Source organism: Fusarium mangiferae (assembly GCF_900044065.1).
Source record: "Fusarium mangiferae strain MRC7560 genome assembly, contig: FMAN_scaffold015, whole genome shotgun sequence".
NCBI classification, from domain to species: Eukaryota; Fungi; Ascomycota; class Sordariomycetes; order Hypocreales; family Nectriaceae; genus Fusarium; species Fusarium mangiferae.
In genome coordinates, this window is record NW_024573935.1 from 326,664 (window position 1) to 339,772 (window position 13,109).

The 13,109-nt window shown below is 49.9% G+C and overlaps 1 protein-coding gene across 1 annotated transcript; it reads right to left on the minus strand.

Moving 5' to 3' along the window:
• Positions 1 to 568: 568 nt before the first annotated feature.
• Positions 569 to 3,859, minus strand: FMAN_12696 (putative glutamate dehydrogenase, NAD(+)-specific; the record flags this gene model as incomplete). The annotated part of the gene is made up of 2 exons (XM_041823168.1): positions 569 to 602; positions 657 to 3,859. 2 exons carry the CDS (start codon positions 3,857 to 3,859, stop codon positions 569 to 571), a joined length of 3,237 nt encoding a protein of 1,078 aa, XP_041688775.1.
• Positions 3,860 to 13,109: the final 9,250 nt, after the last annotated feature.

Below are 13,109 nucleotides of genomic sequence, written 5' to 3' on the forward strand. Positions count from 1 at the left end.
CATTGTACAGATGAGGAGGCCATGATACGACCTCACGCATATATGCATGCAAGTTGTTGTCCCGCCAATGAACTGCCAACATGAAATCAAGCTGTCTATACATGACACGTGACAATGCCATGCATCTCATGTACCAGATACCTTGTCTAATGTGTTCTATTTCTATCACACTCAGCACGACTGATAGACCACTTTGAGTAATCAGATCTCCAAGTCGCTCTGTAATTATCCTGAGACAATCATGTGTCCCAAAGTCTTTCTCCAGAGTGTAACAGCAGAAGCAACGAGAAACAACACAAGTTTCACTTGATAAGCTCACCAAGTGAAATCACTCATAGGGGAAACAAAATATGAACTTCAAAATCTTGATTAATATCGACTAAATAAACATAGTCTTTTCTGACTTTTCTTTAACCTTGACCCATTCATTAGGCCCATGCCAGGGCCGTCCCAAATATGGCAAAACACACCGTGACAATGCTCATCTCTCATCAGAGAAAACAAAAAATGCTATGCTTGTAAACAAATCAAATCATACGCTTCAACACCGTTCCATGCAATCAACTTTTTAGTTGGCGATCTGAGCCATACGCTTAGACATACTGTCGCAATAGTTAGCATATGTTCTGGTATCGTGGTGTACGGGTTACACTTACAAGTCGTAGAAGGCAAACTGGCTGGGGCTGCTGCCGAACTCGTACACGAATCGACTGGCAAGGTAGGAACCGAAGATGCTTCGGAGGTAGGAGTCGGGGATGCGAGCGATCAAGGTGTCGAGACCAATCTTCTCGAGGAGAAGACGGGGCAGAGCATCTTGAAGGACAGATCGGCGGATCTTCTCGTTGTCCCAGAGGTCGGAGTGCTGGAGCTTCTCATCGAGATCGGTAATGGCAACAGAGAGCTTGTCAGAGAGGATAGATCGGGGAGTTCCGGTCTGCTCGTGCTCGCGCCAGATAGCCTCAAACTCGAGGCGGGCGTTGTCCTGAATCTTGAGCTGAACCTGCTTGACGTAGTCCTGGTAGAATTGAGGAGCCTCGCCCTGGGCGTTGTGGCACATGTTCTCAACGAAGCCCTCGTCGTCGAAAGACAGAGAAGCAAGAACCTCAAGGGAGGACGATGTCACACCACCCTTGTTGGCAGAGGCATCCTTGTATAGAATGCAGCCAGCAGCCTCAAGGCGAAGCTTAGCCTCCTGGGTAATGAAAAGGTTGGCGCCCTCAACGAGGTAAGGGATGATGCACTTGCCATCCTTGATGAGACGGTTGACCGAGATGAGGTCAATGGAGGCGGGACGACCACCACAAGGAACGAAGCAGTCGACACTGCCAGTGTCACGGAGATGGAAGGTGTTACGGAACGATGTACCGTTGTTGATAACCTCACCATTGGGGAGAGTGATGTTAACGTCGTCGCACAGGACTCGGTAGCCCTCGGGAGACAGCTTGGAAACATCGTACTCGATGATCATCTTGCGGCCGTTAGCAAGGCGCAGAAGCTCGTCACGGTCGAGACCGTTGGGGTCAGCAAGAACTCCAGAGCCATCGACGATGGCAGTATACTTCTCGTTACCGAGCTTGATCTCGTTGCTGCCCAGGTCACCATCGGGGCCACCAGTCTGCATCTTGCGGATAGTAGAGGGGTCAAGCTCGAGCTTTCGGTAAATACCCTTGACATACTCACGAACAGACAGAGTGGTCATGCCGTAGGTGTCGTGAGGAATACCACCAAGCTTGGGAGACTTGCCAGTGAAGAAGGACTTCCACCAGGGGGCGCCACGGGATCGAGCGTGCTCAGTAGCCCAGTCGACCAGCTCAGCGGTGTTCTCATCAGGACCCATGAAGATGATCTCCTCCTTGCCGTAGAGATCGACAATAGGGTTCTTGATACCAGGGGTCTCGGCAGGCAGAAGAAGATCAAGGATACTATCAATGTACTTCTCGAAAGCCTCACGGGCACGGTTCTGCTGCTTAGGGTCCAACAGAATAACACCCTTTGAGCCACCCTCGGGAATGTCCTTGTTCTTGCGCTGCTGTGTGCTGGCAAGGCCGTAGTTCTCATCGAAGATGCTGCGGGCGTTGATGCCATAAGCCTCCTTGTTGCGAGACTTGACGATTCGAATACCACCACGAGAGATATCCTTGAATCGGAGGTGGAAACCTCGGGACTCAGAGCTGATGACGAGGAACATGCCATAGAGGGGCTTGGGGTACTCGACCTCGGGGAGGAAAGATGGGTCAAGACGGAAGCTCAGGGCGACCTTGGTAGGAGTGAAGTAGTTGGTCTTGAGGATGGCGTTGTTGAATACACGGAATGCAGTGAGAACCATCTCATCGTGCTCGTTGTTGACGTTCTTGGAGATCTTGTCCTTGAGAGCGTCATCGGAGAGTACCTCAACGGACAAGCTGGAGGAGACAACCTTCACGGGGTCCTCCTGGTCCTTAACAAGGTGGATGTTGGCGAAAGAAGCGTAAAGAGCACGAACGAGACCGGGGTAGTTCTGAATAATCTCATAGATGTACTCAGGGGTAAAGGTCTCGGAACGGAGACGGCGCTTCAGGTTAGAAAGGAGGGCCTGCTGAGCGTTGTTCTTAACGTCCAGAAGCTCAGCAAGAGTAGAGTACTCTGGTCCCAATCGGTTCAGGAAGTGCTGAACGAAGACCCAAGCGGAGTGGGCGTAGACGGATTCCTGAAGACTGAGCTGTCCATCGAGGAAAAGGTTGTGGAACTTGTTGTGGGGGAGGCAGTAGAGGAGAGAGACCTCCTTGGAGATCTGGTCAATGGACTCCTCAAGAGAAGGGAACTGTCCACTGGTCTCGACGGTGTCAGAGGCAGGTCGGAGGTAGACACTCATGACGGTGATACCGTTGGAGAATTGCTCGAGGTACTTTCGAGATGAGGTGACGCCATAGTAGTGGTAAAGGTCACTGAGGGCAGAGAAGAGACCCTGGGCAGTGCGAGAGCGGAAGGCAACGACCATGCGCTTCTCGTCAGTGTTCTCAATATCGAAAACCTCAATGACGGGACCAGCTCGGTTAACGGCGAGCTCAATGATGTCCTGGTAAATTTGCTTGGTGTTGTCAGTGGCCTTGCGGAGGAAACCGTTATCAGCAATGAGCTCGAGGTTGGTCTCCTTGGGGTTGGTCTCCTCAGGAGGAGTGGCAAACTGGCACTGATAGACGAAGTAGCATCGGAGAGTGGCCTTGGAACTGGGGCTTACGACAGCGGGAGATCGGAATGTCTCAACGCGGTACTTGCTGGAGCCGGGGTGATCAATGTACTTGGCCTCAAGGCGTTCCTCATAGCGAGGACCGGCAGTGTTGGTCTTGCCAGCAACGCTGGTGTCGATGTAGATGGCATGGTCGTTGGCCTCCATGTCCAGTCGGATCTCCTCCTGCTTGTCCTCGCGAGCGAAGGAAGCGACCTTAGCGGCATACAGAGAGGTGATGTGGCTGGAGATGACATCGGGGGTCTCAAGCTCGAAGTAGACATCATCGATGCCAAGCTTCTCGTAGAACCACTCGATCTGCTCATCAATTTGGGGCTCAGGGACGAAGCCAGCAGCTGAGATGATAGACTTGACAGTCTTCTTCTGCTCAGGCTTGCCAGTGAACTCGGGGGCAATGTAGCCAACGGTGGCAGATCGCAGAATGCGGTGGCCATTGCCGCCGTTGCCATTTTGCAGAGGCACGGAGAAGTGAGTAGGCTGGGGAGAAGGACCACGGCTGGCCTCGGTGGCCTTGACGTTAGCCACGGGGTTGGCGGAAATGGCAGTCATGTTGGATTCCTGATATGGATCTGTGTAATCAGGGAAAGTCTGCGAGGGCAGCATGTTAGTAGGCGATTCTGTTATAGACGCCATCTTGGCGAAATGCCTAGATGTAGAGTGAAGTTTGGTGGTGTAAACGCAAGATGAGAAAGCGAAAGGATAGAAAACAGCGAATGGATGAATGTGATGGAGACGAGATGAGCCAGCTGCGAGTATCTTATATAGTCGAGACAGTTCGGCTCAAGCAAACAAGGAAGCCTGAAGATAACAGTTCTCCTGTCGTCACCGCTGTAGCCAGCTCAACCAGAGTTTCGGTCAGGGCTCGTGACTCAATGCGAACTAAGGATGGCTGCTGGCCCAGAGGCTGCCCTGCGCCCGTGAAGGCCAAACTCAATGATCTAGTCATCATTGGTATTGAGCCCATCCCGAGAGGCTCATTCCAGGTCCTGTCCGGGGCGTCCATGCTCACACTCACTGGACGCCACTAGATCGGGGACCTGAAAATGCACTGCAGATGCTGGGGCAGGGCCTGGGGCTGTTTGCAGCACCGCATGCGAACCGCTCAGCTCGCTGGGACGCTTATCTCTGATACGGAGCACCAGAATCCCGGTGTAAGCCGCCCGGGCCGGCTCTCGTATTCTCGCCATTGGGTAGTGGAAATCAGGGGGAAGCCAATCAACGGGGCCATGGGTTCGCGATAAGGGCAAAATGACGAAGGGGTAGTGGGCAGTGCTGTAGTCAGATAAGACTTATCCGCTACTTACCGGCTAGAGTTTGTGACGATCAATTCGTTTCGTCACTGAAAATAGATAATTTCTAGGTCGGTAATGCCGAGCTTATAGCGGGGCCTTGTAGAAGAAGATGACGAGAGGAAGTTATTCAGAAGAATAACAACAAGATTGCCGTAAAAGGGTCGGGTTCTCAGACGAGAGGAGGGTTGGTTAGAGTTCTGACAGCAGGTTAGTATGGATATCTGTCATACACTGCCAACCTGAGCAGGCGCTTGTTTAACTCGGGGTGCACGAACTCAGCGCAGCCATCCGTCAGCCCTGTCGTAAATAGAAACTGAAGACGGTATGTCTAGAACAAGAGATAACAAAAGCTCTCTTGATACGTCGAGGTTGGTTTGAGATGACGAGGTTCAAAGCTCAAGCCAGGACAGGGGAATATGATCTCTAAATAAAGACGAGGGAGGAGTGATAAGGGGTTCAAGGTAGTAGACAGAAGAAGGCTTCTTTTTGTGAGGAGAAGCAAATGCAAAATGCAATAGGTAAACAAAACGTTTGAGGTCAAGTGACTTATCTCTCCAACTTTCGAAGCCAGAAGATTTGGGACTGGCGATGGAAGCTTTATATAATGTCCGTGTCTAAGTGTCTCTCAACGACGACCCAGAGGTCTACGATGGTACAAAGTACCTCCCAGTCTTTGCAACGGGGTACGTACCAGCATGAATGTCTCCATTGACTCCAAACATGTCGACATATTGCCTTCTCTTACACCGTCTCGCCTGTAGGTACCGAGTAAAAGTTGTCACGCTGCCATAAAAAAACCACATCCCTTGCCAGGTCCTGGTCTTCCGCTCACCTTGACCACACACCCCCTTCCCGCTTGTGGGGCAGACCCTGCTGGGAGTTTGCTGGGCATGAGGCCCGGCGGGTGTTTATTTTGGGGTACGTGTTTGTTTTTTGCCTTTCATTTGCACCGGGCAGACCGGAGAAAAAGTGCAGTGGACAGCAATAGGCACAGCGAATGACCCCCGCCACATGGAACTCTCCTAAGGTACCTACTGTACAGCGGCTTACTCACAGCACAGGACATGCAGCACATTCACAGAGCCTATGATTTGCCTGGGCAGTCACTTGGTTCGATTTCCTCATATTTCAGTTGGCAACCAGCAAAGTAGAAACTTGGCATACACAAGAAGAGATAGAATCTAGCATTCAGACAATAAATATCACCGGCCCGGTCGTCCTGAGGCCTCTCCTCTCCTCTCCAATCGGTACCTGCTCGCTACTGTACTGTACCACTACCACCCCTCCTGAAGCGGAGCCCAGCCCAGCCCAGCTAAGCCCGCCAGAAGAGTCGAGAAGAAAGAATTTTGGCTGCAGCAACGCCCCCGATCGTGATCATGACCTCACGGAGTACAGTGCAGTACCTACAAGAAAAAGTCCCATTCAATTACCCAATAGTGCCTCTGGTCTAAACCTCAAGGGGAAGCCTTGTTTGGAACCTGACTTTCTCTCGCCTGGACCAAGCGCCTGGTTCCTGAAGAGTCTGTACTTGTAGCGTGTAGGTGAGGGAGCCGTGGGGAAGAGGCCCGGTTATTCGAGGCTCTGCAGTTTTTGCATAGAATCCCGCCTTCTCCAGATTTTCGTTGTTTGACATCACTAGTGCAAATTTGTTGCCAATGGGAGAGTTGTTTGCTAGACTTCAACTCTTCTGCCGGTTTACGTCGATATCTTGTAACAACTTCACATACCACACACTCTCGCATAATTGATACCAGCATTTTATTCTGAAATCCAATGGCTTGAAGAGTTTTCAGAGACTAGCTGGGTCAGGACAAACGCTCTATTTGACAGGTTGGTCACTGTAAGTCGACATAAAGAGCCTCCAGCTCCATTTACAGACTTTGATAACGTAAGTCTACATAACTATCCATGCGCTGTGCATGAAAACGGCACCACGCACTTAGCTTCTTTCGCTCACCAAAACGGTGTGGAGGATGGTGCGATTCAACTCAATTCACTCACCACTCACCTTGGCTTGCCCTGTGGGTTTATCTCTGCGAGTCATCGTCAAAGGCAACTTCGTGACATGCAGATCCGATCTTGAATTCCGGTTTTTTAATGTTTGCTCTCTCTGCTTTGGGCTTCAGAGAATTATTACAACGTTGAACTACGGCATCTCACAAGATGCCGGTCAACATGCACGTTGCCCTGACTGGTCGTAATAGCTGCTTGAAATGATGTTGCCATGATGTACTTCAAGCTGTGCCGGGCCGTATTAACATAAACCTTACAGTTCTGACACGCGAAACGGCCAGGCCAACAATAATGATGATTCGTACGAAAACTGGATCGCCTGCATCTGACTAGTCCCACGTCTTTGACATGGACGTCCAGTGATATCTATTTGGAGCATGTTTGATAAATGTCATGTTGTTTCGAGCAACGTCGTCTTCAATGGGCCCATGTATCAACAATTGTGTCAGCCCATGGTTTACGTGGTGTAAGATAATGCTAGGATTTCGCATCAGCCAAGAAACTATATGCTTTGGTTGGTCCTGAGCCTGCCAACGAGCTACGAATAGTTCACATCCATGACACCTTGCTCAATTGATATCGTTCTAAGCCATCCAAATCTTGACAAGCCAAGAATCCGCCTCAAAGGATACGGTACCTGAACCGAATTCCTACACGACTCACTACCCCAGACGGGAAGCTGGCGCTGAACGCTGACCGCAGCAGCAAATACCAGGCGAGCTAGCTGAAATGCCCTCGTACCCCAGACAATAGAACCCAAATCTGGCTCACCTGACTTAAAGAAAGCAAAGCCAGTGCTCACCGAACTTTCCAGACCTTGGCCCTTCTAAGGGGGACGATCACGGGGCCGGGACTAGTCTCGATTTCCACATAGTAGGGGGAAATAATTTTATCTTGGGGGAGATCCATTCCCCAGATCCAGTGACAGTCAGGATCACGAAGTTAAAAAAAAAAATGTGTTGGCAAGGTGATACTTCCCACCCTTCTTCTTCTCCAAGACACAAGCAAGGAGACAAGTGAGCAAGGGAGAGCACAGCACACCGGTAGGCTCTGACCTGTCGCTATTGAAGGAGCCGGACCACGACAAGGTTCCTCCGGCCGTCGCGGGGCCGTTGGTTCGGTACTTACGTACAGGTACCTTCTCCGGGGTACCATCAATGACACAATGGTTGAGGTCGAGGGGGTCGTTGAGGAGCACTTGACTGCAGCACGAGGGGCTTCCATTGCGAAACGAAGGGCAAGTCTGGCATAAGACGGGAGTTGCACAACATATCATGGCTTTCTTGAATGATAGTGTTTAGACAACATTGGTCTTGAGCTGCCTTGTTGTCATCAACAATACTACTCTTCAATGATTCATCTGACCTGGAACTGGAGCTCTAATTCTCCAATACCCCAGACTCTGGACTCTGGACAATCCCCCTCGAAGTTTTGGGTTTTTCCCCCTCTTCTTCTCTCCATATGTTACGCAAAAAGAACACGAAAATACGTCCCTGTCCCACAAGCAACGGAGTCCGGCACCCACTCTCACACTCGAAGCTCCGGGACAAGCAAAGGCCCCCGGACTCGCCCGGAGAGCCCCACACGGTCGAGGTCCGGCAGCACCGACAAGGCCTTTTAAACTTGGATCTGGATTTCTATTACCCCCAGGTTTCGCCCATGGCTCCAGTCTTCCCCAGTCTGAGCCTGATCTGGATCTGGGCACAAGGACAAGGACAAGAAAGAAAGAAAAAACTTCATAGCTTTCCCCACGACCCGCTTCCATCTCATCTCCCGTCATTTCCATTACCCCCGTTTTACTTGATCTTGCAGCTTTCGTGACAGCCACCGTTTCCCTTTGTTGCACTGCACGGCGCAGCCAGTCAATTTTACACCAACCAGCCAACCCCTAGGGGAAATGGTATCCATTGCATTACCTATTATTTCTCTTGTACGGAACCGTAGCGAGTTGCGTGCTTGCCCTGTGGCCCCGAGAGCCGTTCCCGCCTAAGCTTTTTGCTTTTACTTCGCCGCTGTCTCGTGGCCTCTTTGGTTTGTCATGGGCGTCTTTGGTTAGCAAATCTTCCCTGTATTTTTACTGCACCCCGCATCCGGCGCTTGGAGGCGGACGCTGTTAACGCGTCACGAGGTGGGCAGAAAAACTTCCATAGATCGAACTTCTTTTCAGGGGGTGTGGCTAGGGCTGCCTGTTGGACCTGGCTGGCTGAGTGAGGCGCGCTCCCTTGACGACGATATTGTTTTGGCCACGATACTCGGAGCTGAGTGTTTCCTGGCTTCTATTTCCAGAATCTCAGCTTGGCGGTTGAGCGTTGTCACGCCCACATTCCGCGTGACCTTTAAGCTTCAATTGCTATACTATTGGTCAATTGCGCTGTCAGTTGATTGTGCCTGTGCTTTGATGTGGCTTGTAATAGAACGATACGTAGTTTACATACCCTGAGCTCTCAAAATCTGGGGAAGGTCAAGAAAGGGATCTTGGATCAAGAGCTTGGCTGGATTATCGGAGCACGCCTTTACCAGGTTGAGATACAGTATGTATGGTCTTTTGCCTGTCCATGTATCTGAAAGTTGAGCCATTGGCTTACAACATCCAAGTCGACAATCATCACATCCTGGTTACCTTCTCGTAATGATGAATACTTGAATCTCTGACGTGCTGTTCCACCATCGAAACCGTTATCTCATCATCTCTAACGGGGGCCTCTGTCTCCAATCTGGACAATACGGTGCACTCCAATGCCCCGTCCACGAACATCACGCCTCCACCATGAACCGCTTGTTGAGACGACGGTGACGGGGCGTCACGAAGTTGTGTCCTTCGTTACGAATGCATCTTGGATATGTCTCCACCCAGCTGCCCTTTCAAGGCACCGTATGAGCGTTACGCTGGATGTGTGAATATGTAGAGCCGTATGTACCGTACCGTAGTGTTACCCACCTATTTGTCTCGAGCTTCGATTTGGCTTGGGCTCGTCGTAGAGTTTTCTATTTTTGTTCTTGCTACAGGTACCTGAGTTCATCACATCATCGACTGAATGGAAGCCGTCTTTTCCGGTCTTGTTTCAGAGAGATTACTCTGTATGCTCCTCGTGTTCATGATCACCTGCATATTTGTTTATTCGAAATTTGGTAATGAAAAAGTTCTTTTGAGCCAGATGATGAATTGTATAGAAAGTTAAATACGCACTGTTGTCATAATAAGCTGGCACATGGTTGGTTGGCTTGAGTGACGGACCAATCAGCTCAACTCTCGACTAGCCAAACCTGGGGACAAACTGGCAAGCTTCGGCATAATATCAAAGAGGAATGTCACGATGCCAGTTCTGTTTCCTCATTGAGGACATTTGCTTGTCTACAAAAGACGTCAATTATCACTTCGTTCGGCGGTACGTATTCTGCAAGTACCTTCGATACCTTGCTGGTGTCTGACTGGCCATTTTTAAGGTGCCACCAAGTGGAATGTTGGGGAAGAGTTTTCCTCGACCACGGCAGCTAGTGGCTGAGCGAGGGGCCCCCAGAACGCCTAGACACTGAGATTCCCTGAGGTGTCACAGGTGGTGAGCAATCAACTCCACCATCGAGACCATGCGCTGCCCTGTTTGTGGGTATTGTTCTATCCATACCCGGCCGAACGTGCTGCCGGCCCCCGGAGATCCTCAGGTACCATCCTCGTACCTTAGTCTACTTGAGCCGCTTGCAGTGCCCGCTATCTAGTAGGTACATAGGTATCTGATCGGCTAACGACGCTATAACCAGATGGGTTCGACCCAATGTAACCCATGCTTCTTTGGTACACCGTCCGGGGATCAGGGTCGCCCGTGCATGATCACGATAGCTTCATTGACCCTTTCTTCGACGAGTGACGGCCCGCCATGGAGATTAGAGCCCATACCTGGCGTCTTGCGGTGAGGGGGAAACAGTTAGCTTAAACGAACCGGAGCTCCAAATCACTACCCGGAGGACGCAGTCACAAAGAACGGAGCTCTCTCACCAACAAACAAAGCCGGTGAGCTTTCCCTGACAGTGTTGACGAATGTATTTTGTGGTACCTTGCCAATAGCTATTGCAAGGAACTGTCACCGTATCCCGGCATCATATCACATCCATTCTTTCTACATACTCTTTGAATTCGCATCGCGGGGCAGCCCCTCCTAGCAGGTACACGCAAACCAACGGCACAGACACGTGTTGATTGCAAATGTGACCTTGTGCATTTTTTCTATTCGAGGTTTATGACGAGTCTTTACGTTCAAAGCTGGAAAGAATTGTCAGAAATTAGTTGCTCGTCGACCTGGTCCTGCTGTGTATGGTTGAGTTATGTATTGTTACCAAGTACATGGTGTAAATAAAGACCAGCTTAGGTTGTCTCTCACACGCCATCAACACCTCCCGTCAAGTTCCCCAGGCAGCCCAGGCTACCAGGGTCCCGGTTACTTACCCAAATGGCTCACCTTGACACCTTGACACCGTGCCGGCGGCCCAAGCTCCTCCTATACCTTACCTCGTCCATCCTATGCTAGGTTGTACGTACCATTGCTACCATGTTGCTTCTTCCATTGTGAGTCCAGAAAGAACTGTCCCTGAGCTTCTGAAGCTTGGCGAATGTCTGAGTAGAGATTGCCCAATCGGTGGTTTCGTCCCCTGTCTATCCACTCCTTCACAAGGCATCACGGCCTCGACAAGTCTACAAGTTACACCAACAGCAGCACACGGCATATTTTGGTATCGTAGACGAGATTTCCTATGAATCACGAGGTTCGTGCCTGTATAACTATTCTCCCATTCAATGCTTCGTAATCTAAAACCCGTGTGCGAATTGCATCGGATATGTTTACCGCTCATCACGGCAATTGGATCTATATTTGTCGAATATACGTAATCTCCTTGCATCTCGATACAGTGAAACGGGCTGAAAAGGTCACGATGCCAGATGTTTAATTGCCAATGGCTTCTCGTCAAATACTGACGAGCTCCATTAAAGGTCATGTGTTGTACCCCTTGGAGCAGGGGAATAAACAAATTACGTACTAGTCTCGTTGCTTACAGGATACCAAAATCAACGTCTCAAAGCGATCAAGAAGCTAGGTCAAACTTGAACACTCCGACAACTCAACAAGACAGATTCCAAACATCCACTCCCGACTTTTCCGGTCGTTCCTCTTCCTTCCTGTGTCTCGCAATACGTCTATGACTCTCCTTCTTCCTTTCTCTGCTTTTCCTAATTACTTTCATCTATGAGACGAGAGACGACAAGTATAGACTCAAGCTCTATACCTACCGGGTAAAATCCAGGCACTGTGTATGGCCTTCTAACCACAGCTACGGTTGTCTTGAAGAAGCTGTTCGTAAGTTTCCCTCGGTTTCTTTTCGAGACTCTTCCAAAATGAACAAACGCATCGGTTCATGATGATGCTTGTTCTGCAAATCATAGCTGCGAAGCCGCAGGTGTATGGTTAATCAGCTTTGCATATTACGTGCCAACCTGTATCTCTTGGGCATGTCATCTTTTCTGAGGAGGTAAGGCAATATGAGCTTCTCGAGTTGTCTCTCTATTACACAACATGGTATTGCTTGCATGCGTTCTATGCCAGGCACAGGCTGGTTCCTTCAGAGACGAGCATGTTCTTGACGTAGTAAGGCAGCATGTATGTGTCACGGTCCTTTTGGAAGACCCAAAGGCCAGCTCTGCATGTATGAATCTTGACCACGAAGGCACATTACATCGTGGAAGGCTCACACGGCTTCGGCAGAATATTGCCGTAATCATAGTAGACACCATGAAATTTTTGAGTGTGACATTCATACCGCCAATATAGTCATCAACATTGAATCGTCGGAATAGGTTGCGGCAGGATCATTACCGTGTTCGGTACGATGATGGGTGTCGACGGGTAAGCCAAGACTGGAGTTATTCGAGCACGCTGAGGGAGTAAATGACCGCCCACCACTCGATTTGCAGCACTATTGTTCTGAAGCGCACCTCTATGTAGAATGGACGTGACATGATGAGATATGGGGGAATGAGACCAATACTCCTTATTATCTTGGAACTCTCCTGCATAACGCTCACAATATGTTCCTGACCATGGACTAGAATTTTTTCAACAATATGTCATGAGAATGACTTCATACAATGTGTCTGCATGAGAAATGATGATGATAGTTCCATTTTGCATTCTTAAAGCTCCTCCTATACTTTGCAGTAAGAGGCCCGATGGCGGTTGTCTATGGAGGGTGCACGTGACGACAGCCTCTGGTGACGGAACTCATCGGCTAAACCAGGGTGTCGTAAGTGGAGCACTCAAGCAGCTTCCAAAGAAAAATTACTCCCATGACATCGTGACGCCCAACGTCAACGCCAACTCATCAACCAGTCACCGAGAGAACATATTTTCTTATCGGGCGGAGATTTGTCGACATTACTTATCTCACCAGATTCTGCCACCAATTCCGATATATTCATAAGCCTTGTGATTTGGGCTGCGACTATTCGGCAATTCCCCTTCCACCAAAAGCTCTTCAACAGCTCTTAATACCTTGAACAATCGACTACTCGATACACAACACCTTCAGCTACT